Source organism: Chrysochloris asiatica, unplaced genomic scaffold, assembly GCF_000296735.1.
Source record: "Chrysochloris asiatica unplaced genomic scaffold, ChrAsi1.0 scaffold00032, whole genome shotgun sequence".
Lineage (NCBI taxonomy): Eukaryota > Metazoa > Chordata > Mammalia > Afrosoricida > Chrysochloridae > Chrysochloris > Chrysochloris asiatica.
Window position 1 is genome coordinate 18,069,758 of NW_006408550.1, and position 22,511 is coordinate 18,092,268.

Genomic DNA, 22,511 nt, shown 5'->3' on the forward strand with positions numbered 1-22,511 from the left:
GGTATACAGATTGAATAAATATGGTGAAAGGATACAGCCCTGGCACACACCTTCCCTGATTTTAAACCCTTCAGGATCTCTTTATTCTTTTCAAACACCTGCTTCTTCATCTAAGTGTAGGTTCTTCGTGAACATAATTAAGTGTTCTGGAATGCTCATTTTTCACAATGTTATCCACAGTTTGTCATGGTCCACACAGTCAAAAGGCTTTGCATACTCAATAAAGGACAAGTAAACATCTTTCTGGTATATTCTGCTTTTATCTAAGATCCATTTGATGTCAGCAATGATATCTCTAGTTCCATGTCCTCTTCTGAATCTAGCTTAAATTTCTGGCAGTTCCATGTCAATGGTTTGTTGCAACTGTTTTTTAGTAATCCTCAGCAAAAGTTTACTTGCATATGATATTAATGGTATTCTTCAATGGTTACCACATTCCATTGGGTCACCTGTTTTGGAATGGACACAAATATAGAAGTCCTCTAATTGGTTGGTCAGGTAGCTGTCTTCCTGATGAGTGAGTGCCTCCAGTGCTGCCTCAGTTTGTTGGAAGAGTTCAATTTGTACTCCATCAATTCCTGGAGCCTTGTTTTTTTGCCAGTGGCTTCAGTAAAGCTTGGACTTTTTTCTTCAGTACCATCAGTTCTTGATCCTACCTCTTGAAATGGTTGAACAATGACCATTTCTTTTGGTACAGTTTCCCTGTGTATTCCTTCCACCTTTTTTGATGCTTTCTGCATCATTCAATAGTTTGCCCATGGAGTTCTTCAATACTGCAAGTCTAGGACTTAATTTTTCTTTATTTCTTTCAGCCTGAGAAGTGCAGAGTGTGTTCTTCACTTTTGGTTTTCTATTGCCAGGTCTTTGCACCTTTCATTATAAAACTTTATCTTCTCAAGTTGTCCTTTGAAATTTTCTGTTCAGCTCTTTTATTTCCTTATGGCTTCCATTTGCTTTAGTTTCTTTACACTCAAGAGCAAGTTTCAGCATCCTTCTGTCATCCATTTTGATCTTTTCTTTCTTTCCTGTCTGTTTAGTGATCTTTTGCTTTCTTCTTGTATGATGCTCTTGATGTTATCTCATAACTCTCTGATCTCCCATCATTAGTGTCTAGTGCACCAAATAGATTCTTGAGATGGCCTTTACATTCAGATAGAATATATTCAACATCATACTTTGGCTCTTGTGGACTTGTTTTAATTTTCTTAAACTTCATTCTGAATTTACATATGAGCAATTGATGGTCTGTTTCACAGTCTTCCCTTGGCCTGTTTTGGTTGATGATATTGAACTTTTCCACTGTCTCTCCCCACAAATGTAATCAATTTTATTTCTGTGTATCCCATTTAGTGAGGTCCATGTGTACAGATACCTTTTACGATGTTTAAAAAATATTATTTGCATAGAATACTCATTGACCATGCAAAATTCTATCATGCAATTTCAAGCATCATTTCTATCACCAAGATTATATTTTCCAAGTACAGAATCCTTCTTATGATAGGAAACTATGATAGAACAACCATAATTTACTATACCACAATATGTAATAAAGTTTTCTGAAAAAAAAAAAAAAAAGCATCAACAAAAACAACTTTTAAGCCTACTCAAAGCAAATTTAAATTATGTGGGCATTTCTTAACATGAGTCCATTCCTGTATCCTGTAATTATTATAAGTCATTTGCTTAAGAGCAGATTAGACAGTAGTCACTAAGGGGGAAGAAAGAAGCATTGCAGTGTGACCTAAAAGTGCCCAATGCCTTCTCAGACATTATCATTTGTGTAAGGAGCTCTGGTAACGTAGTGGTTATGAATCGGGCTGCGAACTGCAAGGTCAGCAGTTCGAAACTACCAGCTGCTCCGTGGGAGAAAGATGAGGCTTTCTGCTCCTGTAAAGATTTACAGCCTTGGAAACCCTGTTCAGGGTTGCTATGGGTCGGAACCGACCGACTCGATGGCACTTAACAACAACAACAACAACATAGAGATAAGAAATGTTGGTATCCTATTTTAAATATGAGGAAACTAAGGCTCAGAAAAAGGAATTCCTTTGTCTCAAGTCACATAGCTTGCATGATTCAGAGGGAGACAAGAACCCAAGTCACTTTATTTTAAGTTGTAGAATGATAGGAGGAATTGAGCATGGGTTTTAGACTCATACAGGCGTATGTCTATATTCAACATTAAAGGCAAAACCAAACCTGTTGGCAGCTAGTTAATTCTGGTTCTTAATCAATAGACCAGATAAATCACCTACATGCTGTGGGCCCTATCTTTTTAAAATTTTATTAAGAAGAGATATTACCTATCTCAGAAATGTTGTATATACATAATGTGACTATTGCACATAGCAAATACTCAGGTCTAACCATTGGTTGCTGTTAGCTGCCACTGAGTCAACTGGGTGTCTCTTCCAGTCAGTTGGCCATGTAGTTGTCTTCCAAATTTTTTAGCTCTGGTAGCATAGTGGTTACGAGTCGGGCTGCCAACCTCAAGGTCAGCAGTTTGAAACTAGCGGTTCCACGGGAGAAAGATGAGGCATTCTGCTCCCATAAAGATTTACAGCCTTGGAAACCCTGTATGGGGTCTCTGTGAGTCCGAACCGACTCCATGGTACTTAACAACAACAACATATACTACAAAAGAAAAGCTTGCCTGGTCCTACACTAGTCTCACAATTCTTCCTATGTCTGAACCCATTGTTGCAGCCATTGTGTCACCGTCTTCTTTATCACTGACCCTCTATTTTACCAGCTATGATGTTCTTCTCTAGGGATTGGTCTCTACTGACTGCAGTTACACAGTATGTGAGGTGAAGTCTCACATCTGCACTGCTAAGGAGCATTCTGACTGTACTTCTACTCATAAAAACATTGATGGAACACATACTGTGTGCCATGAATGGTGGCTTTACATGTGTTAATTCATTTAATTCTGTCAACAAGACTATAAGCAGAAACTGAAGCAAGAGGTGGGTTTACTTTGCCCAGGACCACAGAAAGATGATGAGGTTGGAGGTTAAATTCTAATTTCACAATCTGAATTCAGTACCCTCCTGAACCACTGTGTATTAAAAGAAATAAAGCCAGGATGCTCCTTGTACATGAGGATGGTGAGACTTAGTTGTGTTAATTTTGGTTACATCTGTCATTTTGGGAACTTCAGTCTCTAGAAGACCTCATGTTTGGGAAAGCATAGGGTCAGCAAGAACAAGGGAAACCTTCAATAAGTTGAATTGATACAATAGCCTCAATAATGGGTTCAAACATATAAAAAATCATGGAGCTAGTGTTGTTGGTGTTGTAAAGTGCTATCATGACCCTCTATAGGGTTTCAGAGGAGCAGCTGGTGGGTTGGAACTACTGATCTTATGGTTATCAGTCCAAGTACTTATCCTACAGCACCATAGCAGGAAATGGTGTACAACTGGACATTTTGTTCTGTTATACATAAGGTCTCCATGATTCAGATATGACTGGACAGTAGCTAACAACCATCACTAATGTTAGATCTAGATCCTTCTATTTACTTGTCATTATGCCACCTTGACTCAATGGCTTTCCATGCCAGCGCTCTGTATTTATGTAAACTCCATGGGATAACGCCATCACATATGACCAATTTCAAGAGCATAGTAATGAACGGTATCAGATGTGGCATGGGCAACATGGCTAATTAATACTTTACGAAGATGAAATCCTGCTTTGAGAACTCAGTTTCGCAGCACAGTCCACAGTCTGAATAATGACTTTGCTATTGATACGTAGGATATTCACTATAAACAAGCAAAGAATTGAGTGTATTTACAGAATACATGATTACAATCATGTGCATAATATGTGACTTGTTGGAAAGGGAAAACTTGCAGCTAATTCAAGAACTTATTCATTCCCTATAATGATTTCTCAGTTGTTCCAGTCAGATGTCTGTCATTACCAAACATTTCTTTTGTTTATAATTTGAAAAAAAGCTGAAAATGGATGTCAGTTGTTTCCTTATAGCTTTGTGGTATTTTCTTTTGTTTGGGTCCTTCCTGCTACTTCGGAGTTTTTTACTCATGAGCATGTCATAAAACAGATGATTCCATGTGATTGCTTGGTTTCGTGTTTTATGCATATATTTGTCATCAGAAGAGCTGAGTAAGTTCATACAGATTCTCCTGGTCACAGGTTCTTTAATAGATGGTCAAAAGGCTATCCTCAAAATGAGTATCTCCTCAGGAAATTAAAACTCTGAAGAAGCTGAGTTGTCTGCACAGTAAACAAAAGCAACTTGTTTCACTATTTTTAGAATCAGCTATATTAAATGATACAAATTTATTGGAAGAACACCTAAGTGTTGACAGTAAAGTTAGGTAAAATCTATTTAAAATGTTTTTACCAAAAGTTGTTTTAATTGATTTACACTATCCTTTGACTTAACACCTACTAACTTCCTGGTGTGGCACTGTGGGCTAATGTGTCAGACTGCAAAGTCACTTGAACTGTAAGATTGGTGGTTCAAGCTCACCAGCTGCTCCTTGGAAACACTATAAAGGGTTGCTATGGGTCAGAATCGACTCAACGGCACTTAACAACAGCAAGCACAACTTCCCCAGAGTCCCTGGATATTGCAAATGCTTAATGCACTTGACTCTAAATAAAAGCTCGGAGGTTTAAATCCACCAGAGGGTACTTTGGAGAAAGTCCTGGCAATCTACTTCCAAAAAAATCCTCCATCAATCAAATAAGTTCATTAAAATTATCCAACAGAGCAAGTTGTACTCTGACACACATGGGGTTGGAATGAACTCAACAGAAACAGGTTGTCTTTAACTTCCTAAAATCCTGTATTACTTAGAACATAATTTGGGAAACATACGGCCCTTCTATGAATTATGGTATCATATTTATTTCAATAAACTTCTTAGGGTACAATTAAAATAGGATCTGGGTATTATAAAATACCATAGGGAATGATATAAAAAAATAATGATCAGCCTATTGAACAACTTATCCTTTAAAAAACTATCCAATCTTATACCGGACTGCAATTAAGGAGGAAGTCTTAAGGTAGAGTAGAGGAAATTGGTGGGAATTATTGGTGTTTAATTCTGTGTCCGCTTTGGTTTTGACCTGTCAAAACTAGCTCAAAGGAGCCTTAAGATATAGTTGACCTTTTAAAGATAAAGCATTGAGAGGTAGCAAAGTATGCGATCTAGTCAGTGGAACAACAGCAAAGTTCTAGAACAAAGCCAGGCCTCTGATTCCCAGGCAGTGTCAGCTATAACTCAGCTTTGCTAGGTGAGGCAAGCGAGGCAGGTTGATCTGATTGCTGACAGCAGGATTTCAGAACAGCTGTTGAGTTACTCCGAGAAGTGGCATATTCTGGAGATCAGTTTGAAATGTTGCGTGGTTGTGGATGATTGAGAAGCAATGGCTGGAGACAAGTCAGCTCAGCATGTGGCAAAGAGGAGGGCAAATCCAGAGCCTCTGACTGAGTGAATAGGGGGCAATAAGGGACTGACTTAGAGCAGCAGGCTCTTGAGACTGAAGCCGTGGAGACTCACTTACAGATATTTCATCTGTCAGGACGTATTTACTCACCCCACTTGGCTTTGAATAAAAGTTTCATTTCATCTAATGCAGTGAATTGTTGCAACCATTTAACAGAAATGATCAAATCACAGCAACAGCATTCAATTTCAGGAAATAATGAGCTAATTTAAAATCCATAGAGAACGTAAGACCAATCCAGTGACATTCTTAGATCTTGACGTTTCTATAGAACACCTTTTCTTACAACTGGGCTTCTTGTTGTTAATTACTGAAGAGTCAGTTCTGACTCATAGCAACCCTGTAAAGAGTTTCCAAGGAGCAGCTGGTAGGTTTGAACCACCGACCTTTAGGTTAGCAGTTCAGTGCTTATCCTATTTTCTCCATGGGCAAACCTTTATTTGGCATTGCATGCCAAGGAAGATAGCGCATTATGCACAGGAAAATGCCACCTCCTCACTGGATATATTTTATGGTAACTGACGATACCCAGAACTGATAAGGCTGAGTTGGGTTCTGAACAAATGGCTTCAGAGATTTGTAACCAAATGCCACATGCTTTACACAGTCCCCAAACACAACTAGATAAAATACTCTTCCAATCTGTTCCAAAGTATGGTGTGTATTTTATGGCCAAGGGCTGAACCACAAACTAATAGTCACATCAGGGATGAAAAATTAGCAGTTTGAAATCAAGGTTCTAGTCCATTTCAAAAAAACTAACTGCAAAGGCCCATTTCTTTGATGCCCATTTCTTCACAGGCATTTGTATAGGAGAGGGCTCATTGCTCTGGGCTTCCCTAACTCCTTCCTCTATTGTTTCCTATTATTGGATATTCCATTTGTCTCATCTGCCTGGGACACTCCAATAGGCTTCAAGTTGCAACTCATGCATCTCCTTTGGAAAGCAAAATTGATCATGCTTCTTTCTGCCAACACTGTCCTGTGCAATCAACATTACATATTTAACACTTTCTACAACCATTGTGGGTTTACATATCTGTTTCTCTACCAGACACCATGTAGGCAGGGACTGTGGCTGACTCATGTAGATGCTGAACAAATATCTGTTAAAAGAATAAATTGAAAAAACAAAACAAATGAGTAACTGACATAAACTATAAATTTCTTTGCGAACTGAAAACACATGACAAATGGGTGCTGATAATTTTGAAAATCTTAAAAACAAATATATTCCTTAATGATAGGCAATAAGCCATAAATATTTGTTCATTGTCTCCCATGGGAATTATTTTTTAGTATTTCAATAATATGTCATTACTTAGTGAGAAGCTCTTCGAAAATAAAAATGATGAGTGATCCAGTTTGAGTTGGGAAGGTGCTTTGAGGCTCTTTCCACTGGAAGGAACAGGTTTGGCCTGAATCATTCACTTGCCTGGTCCCACTTTTGACCAAATGTAAGCATTTCAAAGTGCATCTGGTTACATTTAGGAATGCCATCTGTGGCCATGAAGAAAGAGTTTTTCCTAATGAGGAGCTAATTGATCAGTAAATGGTTCATAAACAAAGTTTTGTTTCTTAGTACAGTGTGTTCTATTTAGTTTTGTTTTGGTTTACAGTTTAGGAAGCAGGGGTTTGAAGTCAGAAAGATCCATGTTGAAAGTCCAGATGCTCCAGACTTTGTAAATCACAACTTTCTCATCTGTTAAGTGGGGATAATAATATCAACTTCAAACAGTTGTAAGGATTCGATGCATGGTGCTTGGCAGAATCTAGATACTCTATAAATGGCATTTCCCTTTCTTCTTTCCAACCCAGCTGAAATGGTTGTCTCCTGAAGATTCAACCCATAAACATGTTAGGTGTACTCTAGCTCTTCTTGAGACGATAACTTATCCTTCCGCAATTCCTATGAATACCAATGAGAGAACTTCACAGAGTCTGGTACTCTGTTAGAAAAATCTTCTACTACCCCGAAAGAAAGTTCTAAACCATGATTATAAAATTGTGCTGGACTAACCTTTCAATTAAAAAAAATTAATTTTACATGTACGGAAAATTTGCAAGATACTACAGAGAGTTCTCAAGTACTGTTCATCCAACTTTCCCTTATAGTAATATCTGCCATAAATGTTATGGTTTGTATTGTGTCCTCCCCAAAGATATGGTGAGGTCCTAATTCACCTCTGTATCTGTGACTTTGCTTGGGGAAATAGGGTCTTTCTTTGAAGATGGTGGTTGTAGGTGGTGATGTGCCATGGAGTCCATTTTGGCTCATTGTGACCCTGAGGGTTTCAAAGGTTGTAAATTTTTATGGGAGCAGAAAGCCGTGTCTTTCTCCTCTGGAACATTTGGTAGTTTTGAACGGCCATGCTTGAGGTTAGCAGCACAACTTGTAACCCACTACACCACTGTCGCTGTTAAGTGCCATTTAGGGTTGCTGATTAACAGTCAAGTCATTATCAGAGAAAGATGAGACTCTTGGCTTCCAGAACTGTGAGGATATAAATCTGTTCATTAAAGCCACCCACTTAGTGGTATTTTGTTATGGCAACCCTAGGAAGCTAGGATGTTAACTATGGCACATTTATCAAAACTAATAAATTTACATTGGTGCAGTGCTATTTACTTAACCAAATATCTCATTTGGGTTTCACCAGGTTGCCCACTAATATCCTTTTCTTGTTTCTGGAGTCCATCCAGAGAACCACACTGCACTTAGTTGTCATGTCCCCTAGTCTCCTGCAGTCTGTGGCACTTCCTTGTTCTTTACCCATCTTTCATGACCTTGGCATATTGAGGAGTACAGGTTAGTTCTTGTGTAGAACCCCCTTTAATTAGGAACTGTATGATGGTTTTTCATGATAAAAAGAGGTCACATATTCATTGTAAGAATACCACAGAAGTGATGCTGTATCTCTCTTGATCATATATCAAGGGTGAGGTTTGCTGAGTTTCTCCAGACCCTCTGTAATTGATAAATATCTTACGGTAGTTTACTTTAGATGAGTCCTAGTGGAGCTTTTAAATTCCTGATTCACATGGGATGAAAATGTGAAATATACATATAAAAAGCTATCCTGTTCATAGGCACAGTCCTGTTTCATAGTTGTCTAGTTTTGGCATTGTTAGGATATGTGTGCACTAAAAATTAACATTAGCTTTTGATTTCACAATGCAATAGCACTTTGGATGTTCAGGTTTGAATGCATTAGCATTTCCTCTCAGATAGAATTTAATTACATTGGGCATGCTTTGAGAGTGTGAAAACACAGCGTGCTGATTACTGAGTCAGCTTTAGAATATTATCTAATGCTAAACAATTACTTTTAAAGCATGAATAAATAATGCAATTTATAACTTTAAGACACATAATGAAATCATTCTTAGGCAGCATAACAAATTTCATCTATCACTTTGTTGTTGTTAAGTGCCGTTGAGTCAGTTCCACCTCATAGCGACCCTGTATGGGGTTTCTGAGGAGCAGCTGGTGGTTTTGAACTGCTGACCCTGTGGTTTGCAGTCGGTGCTAATCCTACAGTGTCACACCCGGAGTCCATATATCACTTAGTAGCCCCTATTTAACTGGAATTAATTGTGGAATGCGATTCTTTATTCCTGGATCTGTAAAATACGCATGTCAACTGACGAGGCATGCTTCCCGACTGCACTTTTTCTGGCTCTAAATCACATTCAGATGACATACATTATGATTATGACAGGTAAGCTTGGCTAGGGAGAGCACAGTGCTACAATATAGTTCAAATTGTTTATAACAACTACTGAATTCACTTGGGCAGCATTTATAAAGATCCCTTGAACTAGTATGAAGTAAGTTCTTAGGTTAGTCCAGTTAGCTACCCCTCGTGTGCTTTTTGGAGAAACTCCTTGAACCATTAATTTTTCTGAAAGCTCCATTCTTATTTATTATCTTTAAGTGGATGTTTGAGAGATTACCCTCACTGGGGACTGCAAAGCTTTTGCTTCCTAATTCAAAAGCTCTTATAAGCTAGCCTTGTACTTCTTTGGAAATCTAATTCCCAGAAAAATGTGGTGGGTTTCTGTTCTTTTTGCTTCTAATCAATTTCATGGAACTCCAGTAATAAACAGAACCCAGATCCACTGCTGTAGAGTTGATTTCAACTCATCGTGATCCTCTGGAACAGAGCAAAACTTCCCCATAGGGTTTCCACGGCTATAATCTTTGCAGAGGCAGACTGCCACATCTGTCTCCTACAGCACAGCTGATCATTTCAAACCACCAACCTTTCAGTTACAACAGCATCATCAGAGTTCCTTGAATATGTTCATATTTATTAACTAATTCCTTATTTGTCTAAGCTGAGACATGACCTTGTATGACACGATCTTTTATATTTCCCAGTACCTTCTATTACCATTTCTGAAAGCTATCTGTTGACTAGTAAACGTGTTATTATTGTTAAGTGCTGTTGAGTAGGTTCCAGCTCCTCGTGATCCTGTACAGGGTTTCTGAGGAGCATGTAGCAGGTTTGAAGTGCCGACCTTGCGGTTTGTAGTCCAGTGTTTATCCTACAGCACCACATTAAGGTTAAATATACTTTAGCCTATGTTTCTGCCCACCAGAATGTTTTGATGCTTAGAATTTTTGGTGCATTCGTGAAATTCTTAGGAAGGCTTGTTATACTAACAGTTGATACACATTTTACAGAAGACTCATAGGGCTGTGAATCGCAAGGTCAGCAGTTCGAAACTACCAGCTGTTCCGAGGGAGAAAGATGAGGCTTTCTGCTCCCATAAAGATTTACAGCCTTGGAAACCCTGTACAGGGTAGCTATGAGTCGGAACCAACTCCATGGCACATAACAACAACAACAACATAGGGCTTGGATAGTCACTGGCATCTTTAACTGATACCCACATGCTCTTCTTATACTTCCTTAGATGTCTCAGTGACTCACAGCACCTGGAAAGGTGTATAGTCAGAGACGTAAAGTAATGTTTGATAGTCAATTCCTAAGTTCCTTCAAGATATAACGAAATCAAACCAAACCCATTGCCATGGAGTTGGCTCCGAACTCCTAACAACTCTACAAGGCACAGTACAACTGCCCCATAGGGTCTCCAAGGCTGCAATCTGTATGAACGAGAATTGCCACAACTCTCTCCCAGGGGACCATGGTGAGTTTGAACCACAGACCTTATGGTTAGCAGCCAGGAGCTAAACTACCTGCATCAATAGGGCTCCTTCTACAAGGTATAAAATTCCCTAAGTATAGAGATCATTGTGTGTGGAGACATATGTGGACATACATGTAGTGTGTATAGGTATAGATGTGTTTGTGTAGTCATTACCAAGAATGATTTAGACAGGAAATGCTTATGGAGTGCCCCAAACTGACTAGTTTGCTATAAGTGTGTGTTTTATTAAAATGCTCAACTCTACTAAGGCCATTATGGCAGATGGATCCTCTGCCAAAGCTATAGTCATGATTAAAGCTTGTATTTTTTTTTTTTTATTAATGGACTACTTAACTTGGTGATGTAGTGGATTACCCACTGGATTGCTTACCAGAAGATCATAAGTTCAAAGCCATCAACAGCTCCTTGGGAGAAAGATGGGGCTTTCTGCTCCCATGAAAATTTAGTCTCAGGAACCCTAGACAGGGTCGCTGTGAGTTGGAACTGACTCAACAGCACACAACCACCACCACAACAGCTTATAAGTGAGACAACCTATGCAAACACCTATCTAGAACAGCGGTTATGTTTACTCTGAGTGAGTAGAACTGTTCCCTACTTAATACATGACACATACTTGTGATGATTGGTTTCACCTTTATTGGTAGGTACACATCATTTAAAGTCGGCTTTTAAAATAGCTCTGTAGCCTACTTACAATTTCCAATCACTACTATTTTTGCTTCTCCTGACAAATAATAGGTTTTGCTCCCTTGGAATATGAAATGCTTTTTGTTGTTGTTGTTGTTGTTGTTGCTGTTGTTTTCTCATTTCCAAAACTGACCCAGAGGTTTCAAAGTATACGAGAACTCAAAATAGTGCATCCACTCCTCTTTTGGTCCCAAATCAAACAGAACTGAACTTTGTCAGACATATAAACACATAAACTCATTCTTTCTTTTCGTCTGCAAGCACATTAACCCTTCTGGAATCCATCTGAAACAATAACCAGAAGTGCTGAAAGACCACAAAAAAGCCTGCTTTCCTTGAGGGATTCTGGCTCACCGGAAGAGGGAAGCATTAGTCATTCACCAGGCCTCATCCCTGAAGGTTTTCCAGTCCAAACTCTACAAAGCCAGGAGGCTCACATGTACTTCTAAATTAAGATAGCGGGTGACTCTCAGAATGGAGTCCAGCAAGCAGGATGACTGTGGTCTCATCCTAGCTGATTTGGAGGCCATTTAAGTTAAAACAGATAAATTAATAAACCTTCAGATTAGTTCAGTGATTGGCTTGAAGAAGAATTGCATGTTTGGTGCCATATTAATAAAGTTAATTAATTTTATCTGCTTATAATGTATTTCAATTTCCCCCTTTCCTGAGTTCACTGAGGATTGAATTAAAATTCTTTGATAGCAAGATTTATAGTCACTTTTCAGCTGATAGTTGTGTAGGGAAGAAACACAATTGTATGATGACTCATTATTGTTGTAAGTAATACTGTGATCTGCAAACATACATAAGTCGAGCAAAAGTTATTCTGCTACCTAACAGCAAGTTCCATTCTTTTTGATAACAACTGAAATTGGAAAATGTCTCTGTCAATTCACTAAAACAGGATAACATCAAGCATTGAAACCACCGAGTTTTAAAGCAATTCTTTCAGAGCACTTGTCTGCACAAAATAGAATGACTTAGCTAACTACATCTTTTTCATTCAAAAGAAAGAAATTATATAGGCAAACCCTGTTCACTGTAAGTGTGTTACCAGATGAAACTATAAATAAAAGTCAAAAGGTCTTCTACTCTTCCAAAAAGAAATTGAATGTATATTACTCTTTCAATGGACAATTACTTAGTAAAATTATTTATAAATTTTATAAAACAAGATAGAGCTTAGAGACTTAGCCAGAAAAATAAATCAAACAAAGCAAAATTAAAGAAATGTAACTGATGGTTATAATTCTGAACTTCCTGTCATTAGCATGAGCCAGATTAAAACTGATTATTCTAATTTTGCTGATTTCTACCGACTTGCTGGTGTGGTGCTGTGGGTTAATACACTGGACTGCAAAGTTGGTTTGGACCGCAAGTTTGGTGGTTCAAGCTCACCAGCCGCTCCCTGGAAACCCTATACAGGGTCACTATTGGTCAGAACCGACTCGACGACACTTAACAACAACACACTCACTTCCCATGCTGCTCTTCAGAAACCTTCCACTCTGACCTTGAAAAGCCGTATTTTCACTCAACTCCTCAAGGTTTTGAATGCTCAACCTTTAATCTGGAACACCTTTTTGACTTTCTTTTCATGGGTCATCTATAAGCTCCACAAACACAGGAAAGTCCTTTCTGTTGGACACTAATTTTCTTTATCTGATTTTTTTGTGTAGTCTCATACACAAATATCATTTCCAATATTATTTTCTTATTTTATCCTGTATTATTTAAAACATATGTATGATTCATAATCATAGCAATTATTCAAACACATAAAAATGTAGTTCATTTACCCTTCTCATCTCTGAATTATCATTGTTAGATCTTCTAAGAAAGCCACTGTTTAAAGTTTCTTATGTATCATTCCTAAACTTACCTATTCGTCAGCATACATAATAATAGTATCTGGTTCCTTCATTTATTGAAATAAGATCATGGTATACGTGATATCCTGAAACTTGCCTTACTGCTCATAATAATGTATCTTCTATACCTCCCCATAGCTTCATTTGGCATCTTTCTTTTTTAAGAATTATATAATATGGATGTTGTTGTTTTTAGGTACCATTGCATTGGTACCAACTCATAGTGACCTTATGCACAGCAGAATGAAACACTGCCCGATCCTGGGCCAACCCCACTATTGTTGCCACGCTTGAGTCCATCAATGCTGCCACTTGGCCAATCCATCTCGTTGGGGGTCTTCCTCTTCTTCTCTGACCCTCCACCTTACCAAACATGATATCCTTCTCCAGCCACTGGTCCCTCCTGACAATATGTCTGAAGTATGAGAGACAAAGTTTGACCATCTTGGCCTCCAAGGAGCACTCTGGCTGCACTTCTTCCGACAGATCTGTTGGTTCTATGGGCAGCCCATGGCACTTTCAATATTCTCCAACACCATAACTCAAAAGCATCAATTCTTAATCACTGTCCAGCATTCACATGCATATGAGATTATTGAATAAACCATGGCTTGGGTCAGGCGCACCTTAGTCCTCAAGTTGAACAGCTTTGCTTTTCAACACTTTAAAAATGTCTTGTTCAGCAGATTTGCCTAATGCAATACATCATTTGATTTCTTGACTGCTGCATCCATGAGTGTTGATAGTTGATCCAAGAAGAAAGAAGTCCTTGACAACTTCAATCTTTTTCCACTGATAAGAATGTTGTTTATTGATTCAGTGATGGGGATTTTTTTTTTCTCTATATTGAAATGCAACCTATACCGAAGGCTGTGCTCTTGGAGCACAGTAAATGTTTTAAGTCCTCTTCACTTTCAGCAAGCAAGGTTGTATCATCTGCATACTGCAAGTTGTTAATGAGTCTTTCTCAAATCCTGATGCTTTTCTTATAGAACCCAGCTTCTCGGATTATTTGCTAAGCATACAGGTTGAAAAAGTATCATGAAAGAATACAACCCTGTCATACACCTTTCTTAATTTTAAACCATCCAGTGTTCCCATGTTCTGTTCAAACAACTGCCTCTTGGTCCAGGTACAGATTCCTCATGAGCACAATTAAGTGTTCTGGGATACTCATAGACCCTCTTTTATTTAACCAGCACTCTTATGAATGGTTTAAAATCAGGAAAGGTGTGCGCTAGGGTTGTGTTGTTTCACTGTATTTACTCAATTTGTACAGTGAGCTAATAATCATAAAAGATGGGTTATATAAAGAAAAATGTGGCATCAGGACTGGAGAAAGACTTATTAACAACCAGTGATATGCAGATGATGCAACCTTGCTTGCTGAAAGTGAAGATGACTTAAAATACTTACTGATGAAGATCAGAGACCACAGCCTTTTGTATGGATTGCACCTAAATATAAAGAAAGCAAAAATCTTAACCGGACCAATAAATAACATCAAGATAAATGGAGACAAACATTGAAGTTGTCAAAGACTTCATTTCATTCAGATCACCCATCAACAGTCATGGAAGCAGCAGTCAACAAATAAAATGGCATATTGCGTTATGCAAATCTCCTGCACAAGACCTCTTTAACGTGTTCAAGAGCAAAGAAGTCAGTTGGAGGACAAAATCATGGTATTTTCAGTAGCCTCATATTCATGTGAAAGTTGGGCAATGAATAAGGAAGACCATAGAAAAACTGATGCATTTGAGTTATGGTGTTGGAGGAGAATATTAGAAGTACCATGGACCACCAGAACAAACAAATCTGTGTTGGAAGTACAGCCATAATGCTCCTTAGAAGCCAGGATGTCGACACTTCATCTTACGTGCTTTAGACATATTATCAGACAGCAATAGTCCTTGGAGAAGGACATAATGCTTGGTAAAGTGGAGGGTCAGCAAAAAAAGAGGAAGAGCTACAGTGAGATGGAGTGGCACAGTGGCAACAGCAATGGTTCAACCGTAGCCCTGATTGTGAGCTTGGCACAGGACCAGGATGTGTTCCATTTTGTGGTGCATAAGGTCGCTATGAGTCAGCACCAACTAACAACTTTTGATAAACACTTGAGTTGTGTTGAGTTTCCGCTTACTATAAAAATGCTGCAGTAAATATCCATGCTTATAAATTTGCATGCTTCTAAAGAATAAAACAAAATCTCAGTAGTATCATTGCTGAATTAAAGGCATATGCATGTATTTTGAGAATTACTTTCAAATTGCTCTTCCTCAAGGATAGACATCTCAGCTAAATGAATTTATATGCATTGCTTTCTTTCCTTCTTGAAGAGCATTCAGTTTTTGGATCAAAGTGGCATGTTGTTGTTGCTAAGTGTCATCCAGTAGGTTTCAACTCATATTGATCCTTCACAGAGTTTCTGAGGAGCAGCTGGTAGGTTTGAACTGACAACTTTGTGGTTGGCAGTCCAGTGCTTATCCTCCAGTGTTACTCCAGGACTCCATCAAAGTGGCATCTAAAGGATGATTTCAAGTTATGATGTAATCATTTAGTGCTGACTTGTACCTCAGCTATTTATTCTATCAATATTCTGTGGGTGTCTCACACTGTGAATCACAAAACAGCTACTCAGTATTTGGGGATTGCCTGAATTCAGTACAAGGAAAGCAGTGTTAAATTTAGAGACAATGTGAAGACAGAAAATAATTCATCCATTTGGAACAAGATGTGTGTACAATGTGTCCATCTGAAATTTCTCAGAAAAGAAGCCACAAACGTAAAAATTTAGAATTAAAGTAAATCATACAGAGATTATCTGGATAATTCTTATTTTTTGAGACCTATAAACGTTAGAGCCAGAAGTATATCTGAGACCATTCCAGTGCCCCAAATACCCACACTCTGAGAGATCAAGGACCAGCTATATAAGTTATGTTTGTATTCATGTTCTCTGTTCATTTGATCTCTGACCTGAATCTGGGATTCAGCCTGCCATCCAAATCTTTCTTCTCCTTACCTTCTTCCCACACACTCTCAATATCTTCAGTTGGGCACCATATACTAAGTGTTTCTGACACGTCCAAGACTGTGCTAAATGCTAGACACAGAAAGATGACTCACAAAACTTTCTGATCTGGACTAACGTTGTAAATTGGTTTGGTCTAGGTCCAGGCTAGCTATGACTGTGTCTGATAAGATGTAACAGAGTGCAAGTTGAGGGATCAGTGGACATTTAGTGGTAGAACTCTCACTTTTGATGCTGGAGGACCTGCTTACTTCTTGGCCAAGTCACCTTAAGCTAAGCCAAGACTCGTCTGTCAGTGACCTTTTGCTTGTTGTTACAATGCTGAACAGGTTTCAGTAGAGCTTCCAGACTAAGACAGTATAAGGTGAGCTGGAGATTGACTTCTGAAATTCTGTCAATGAAAACCCTGTGGATCATAGATGTTGGTGGTACATGGGGTCACCATAAATTGGAGGCTGACTGGAAGGCAGCTAGTAACAATGCAACTGGGCTTCCAGGAACCAGTTTTCAGTTGTGATTCGTGGTGGAAGTCAGACAGCAGAGATAAAGTATTGCCCCCTTCCCAGAAAGCCTGAAATCAGATCGTAATAGCAATGATTTGCCGCATCTTTATAAAAATCAGCATTGTGTTACAATGAGGTGTGCAGGGATCTGAAGTGAGACAGACTTTCATTTACTTTCTGTGTCTTAATAATTGAATATCTCTGTTTTCTTGTCTCTAAAATGAAGGAAGTTGTTGTTGTATGTAAACCTTTAATATGGTGCTCGACACATAGTAAAAGTTAAGAAAATTATAGCTATTTTGATTATGATTATGCTTAAAATTCCCCAATTTTACCTTTGAGAAGCATGAAAATTCTCTACCAGATTTCTGTTAGGTTGAAAATAGGTTAGAACTTTAAGGAGCAATTTAAAGTTTGTCCTGGATTTGCAAAAACATTTGCAATATACTCTATAATAAGAGTAGTCACTCAATGCCTAGTTGGAGGACTAATTTAGACTTTCAGTCTCCTCCCCATTTTTTAATATGCTATTTGAAAATGAAAACCTAATGGAATCATTTATGAGCACATTAAAAGTGCACCTCCTAAATATAAATATGGCCCTACTGAAGTCACTATTAGGACATTGCTGTATTTATGACACATTGTTGAAATTTAAGGCTCTTCAAGTGAGCCACGTATGACTCAGAAAGTGCCATCTTCTTCTCAGCTTGTATTTTAAGAAATGAATCTTCTTGAAAAAAGAAGAGAAAAAGTTCAAATTCAAAATTATAAGGCAGTCCTCACAATTATATATAAAATTATAATGGAGTCCTGGTGCTATAGGTTAATGCGCTGGATTTCAGAGTCAGTGTGAACTGCAAGGTCAGTGGTTCAAGCTCACCAGCTGCTCTTTGGAAACCCAATACAGGGTCACTAGGGGTTGGAACCAACTCAACAGCACTTAACAAGTACAACAGGTTGATGTTCACAAAATGAATGAGAGTTTTTCTATCACACACACACACACATTAAAAAAAAAAGAAGAGCACACGTCAGAGCCACGGCAAGAACACTGAAGTCCGTATTCACATCTCATAAAAAAAAAAAAAAAAAAAGTAGAAAGCTCAAAACTCAAATGTCATTATTTTTACTTTATAGTCATTATCATAATGATTACAGTAATTTTCCTATAATCATATGGCATCCAAAAAATTAATTTCTTTGAAGTTGAAAATGATTGATTAACAAGAAAAAAAATTAAAATTCTCTTTGCTAGTGAGACAGTTTCCAGTGTCAGAAATAAAAGATCCCTAACATGATGTTTGTGCATCTTATATCAAATTCATTTTTCAGTGCAGTTTTAACATTTGCTTCATTCTAAAAGTTTCTGTCAACTTTTAGTGCATGTCCTAAAACAGAAACGTTATTGTTTCAAAACTGACCATGAGAACAAAAATTCTTTCAGTTTAGCTTACTTTGTTGCTTTTCTCATTAAAAAGAGAGAGAGATGTGAGAATAAATAGTATTTTGTTTTATGAAAAGCCATCTAAAGGATTAGCATGCTTTTCTTATCGTCAGCCCCACAAGAAACCTCTTTCCATTAGATCCTTCATTCATTCATATTCAACAAGCAGTCTTTATTGCATATGTTCTCGGTCACTAGCTCCACACTGTAAAGGCTGGAGTGAAACACTTAGGAGACATGATGCAGTAAGTGGAGAGATGGCAAATCAACAACATTTCTAGCACCCCAACAAGAAAGAATACTATATGCACCCAATTCAGAGTGGGTCAGGCAAACTTCCAGGGAGAGGACGACTTTGGGTGGTGCATTTTGAGGGATGAGTAGGAGCAGATAGAGGAATGTGAAAGTAGAAATAGTATGGCGGGAATGAGAAGTCATTCAGGACAAACGGAGAGTGGGAGGTAGGTTAGGGTAACAAATGTTGTTGTTAAGTGCTGCTGTTGAGTTGGTTCTGAGTCATAACCACCCTATATAAGGTTTCTGAGGCTCTAAATCTGTGCAAAAAACTTCATCTATTCCCAAGGTGTGGCTAGTGGGCTTGAACTGCTGACCTTGTGGTTTGCAGTCCAGTGCTTATCCTACACAGTCACTGTGCTCCCCAGGATAACTGAATAAAAGGGGAGTTAAACAGAAAGGTGAAGTGTTGGTTTTTTGTGCTGTAGGATAAGCACTGGACTGCTAACTATAAAGTCAGCAGTTCAACCCACCTGCCACTCCTTGGAAACCCTATACAGGGTTGCTATGAGTCAGAACCAACTCAAGGGCACTTAACAACAACAACAACAATGAGAAAGGCAGCAGCCAAATTGTATTCTAGAGGCAGTTATTCTAGAGCAGACTAAGGAATTATTTGAAGTAGGAAAGGGAGTTAGTAAGATTTACATTTTAGAAAGATAACTTTAATAACCATGCAGAGCATGGATATATGGATGGCAGAGCAGGCCAGTCAAGTGGCCAAGATGATCACCATAAAAAGATGAAGTCCATAGAAATGAGGAGGAGAACTTTGCTGCAGGATCAGGTGACTAGTTAGTTTCAAGTAGGGAGAGAATGGAGACCCAGATAGGTTTGGGATGTCTGGTTTGGAAATCGGCTCTTCCAATCTCATTGATATTGAAATTATGGGCACTTGGAACAGATTTGGGAAGCATGATATAAAGTACAATATAGGTGACATTGTGAGTAACAGTATATCTGACCGATAGTAACTTTGGGTGAGAGAGAGAAAGAAAAAACAAAACAAAAACAGAGAAAGAGTAAGAGAGAGCAATATGGTGACTAGGATTTGTCCGAGTATAAGAGACCCCCAATGAGATGCATTGGCCAAGTGGCAGCATCGATGGACTCAGGCATGGCAACAGTAGTGAGGTTGGCCCAGGATCAGGCAGTATTTCATTCTGCTATGCATAAGGTCACTATGTGTCAGTACCAACTCTATGGGACCTAACAACAACAACAACAAGAGGTGACTAGAAATGGCTGACTAGAGGAAGACTTACAGAGCAAAGAAGAGGTCAAAACAATCATTTCTCTCCATTACAGAAGATTTCTGATATAAAAAGAGAGAGAATTAGGTCTAGTCTTTTTATTCATTTAACAGATATTTACTGATTATTGTATGGTGGTGTTGTTAACAGCTGTTGAGCAGCTAACTCACAACCATCCCATGTAAAATGAGTCTGGACTGTTGTGTTCCACAGTTTTCATTGGCTAATTATCGCAAATAAATCTCCAGGACTCATCTCGCAATACATTGGTGTTAAGTGCTGTTGAGCCAGTTCTGACTCATAGCAACCTTATATAGGGCCCCCAAGGAGTGGGTAATGGGTTTGAACCACCAACCTTGTGTTCTAGTGCTAATCCTACAGTGCCACATCAGGACTACTTTTGTTGTTGTTGTTAAGTGCTGTCGAGTTGATTCCAACTCGACATTAGAGTATAGTTATTGAAAAAGCAACACCCCAAGGAGAGTAAATAAGAATTGTTTTCTGTATCCATAATCTTATCTATTAGATAATTTTTTATTTTAATATGGGTTCAGGTAAGTTACTATGACTTCTTATTTCTGTCATTTTAATGCAGGATTGTGGATTGCTGATTCACCCGGAGGAGGCCTGTGGATTACAACCTATTTCTTCTGACTACATTGAAGCCATTTCACAGCCTGAACTAAAGATTTGTCCATCAGGAGACACAAAAGGTGACTACCATATTGGTTATCACTTCTCTAAGGAAAAAAACAAAAATCCTTTTATACAGAGTTCTGTGTGTAGGTGTGATGTGTATGATAAGCACTGGACCACAGGGTCAGCAGTTCAAACCCACCAACCCCTCTTTGGAAACCCTATACAGAGTCACTATAAGTCAGAACTGACTCAACAGCACGTAACAGTAACAACAATTCAGTGCTGTTGGAAATTCATTCATTCTTTAGTTACCAATATTTGAGCTTGAGTTTTCTTTATGACCAAGGCACTACTCTTACACTATTTTTCATTGTAATTAAGAATTACAAGACATTCAATTCAGATAAATCTATTATTTCAATATTTGAGAGACTGATCAATCAACTGCTCATCTCAGCACTTCCTCTGACTTTGTGCAGTTAATCCATATTCATCCTACAGATCTCAGCTCAAAAGTCTCTCCCAGCAGTCCAGTGCTTACCCTACAGTGCCACACCAGGACTCTTTGCCTGGTACAAACAGTTCACATACTTGGCTGCTAACAGAAAGGTAAGAGGTTTGAGTTTACCCAGCAAAAACTCCTGGTAAGAAATGCCTGGTAATCTACTTCCAAAAAATTCACCATTGACAATTCAGTGGAGCACAGTTCTACACGGACACACACGGGTAGCTATGAGTTGAAGTTGACTCTGGCAGCTGGCTGGCTCTGTGTGTGCTGTCGAATCAGTTTTGACTTTTAGAAACCTTGTATGGGGTTTTCTGAGGCTATAATTCTTCAGTGGAGCAAAAAGCTTCATCTTTCGCCCACAGAGCACCTGGTGGAGTTGAACTGCTGACTTTGTGGTTAGTAGCCTAACATGTAACCCATTACACCACCAGGTCTCCTTTTGGTTACTGGTTGTTGTTGCTGTTATGTGCTGTGGAGTAGGTTCCGACTCATAGTGACCCTGTACAGGGTTACCGAGGCTGTAAATCTTTACTGGAGTAGAAAGCCTCATCTTTCTCCCGTGGAACAGCTGGTAGTTTCCAACTGCTGACCCTGAGGTTCGCAGCCTGATTCACAACCACTACGCTACCAGAGCTCCTTGGTTACTGGTACCTACACGTTTATTATAGTTACTGGTAGGTACATATTAAATATCTGTTGGTCTTGTAATCGTAAAAACTGCAAAGGATTCAAGTTCAGTTTTATATTACCTTTTCTCACTTTAAAAATGTTTTGAGAATGATCACTAATGTCAGAGTCTGGAAAAATATGATGTTAAATTCAAACCACAGCTTTCAGTCCTACCTACAACTTGAGCAGACTGGAGTGAAATACTTCTGTGTCATTCTTCTCCTACCCTATTTCTCTGCTTCCCCAGCTTTTCCTTCAATGGAGGTTAGAGGGACAAACCAAAGTGGGACTTGAAATGTCCCCAAAGTGCAGAGAGAAGCTTTGAACATCTTCTCTAAACTTCGGAGGTTACTACTCACCTCCTGACCTCACTTTTCCCCTCATCAAAAAAGTCTGAGAAAACAATCAGGAGCTTTTCTACCCTCACCGTGAACTTCACACCACAGCTTGACTGGGAAATGAGTTTCACAAACGGGCAGGACAAATTGCAATTTGGCACGCACAGTTAACAAACGTGGGCATATCCCTGTTCTTGAACATGTGTTCTGAATAATAAATGGCAGCCAGTGCATAGGGAGGGATTTGCCCATTATGGTGTGTCAGGTGCTGTGATTTATGACCCCCTCCTAAATGAGATGCTTACGATTACAGACAAAGGAGACACCAGTGTGCCCAGTTAGATACTTTTTATCAGATGACAGTTTACAATCATCATAAAGCAACTTAATTTTACTCCTCATACTGAATCAAGAACATCATACATGAAGAGAGCAAAAAGTCACTAAGAAGACAAGAAAAAAGGAAAAGGTCAAAATGGATGTCAGAGGAGACTCTGAAACTTGCTCTCCAGTGTAGAGAAGCTAAAGCAAATAGAAGAATCGAAGAGGTCCAAGAGCTGAACAGAAAATTTCAAAGATCAGCTC

General features: G+C 38.7%; 1 protein-coding gene across 1 annotated transcript in view; it reads left to right on the forward strand.

Moving 5' to 3' along the window:
• Positions 1–22,511, forward strand: part of CPED1 (cadherin-like and PC-esterase domain containing 1) — a 429,690-nt gene that overhangs the window by 359,025 nt on the left and 48,154 nt on the right. Inside the window, exon 16 of the mRNA XM_006859362.1 lies at positions 20,368–20,485. Coding sequence (XP_006859424.1) covers positions 20,368–20,485 — 118 coding nt within the window. The remainder of the gene's footprint in view (positions 1–20,367; positions 20,486–22,511) is intronic.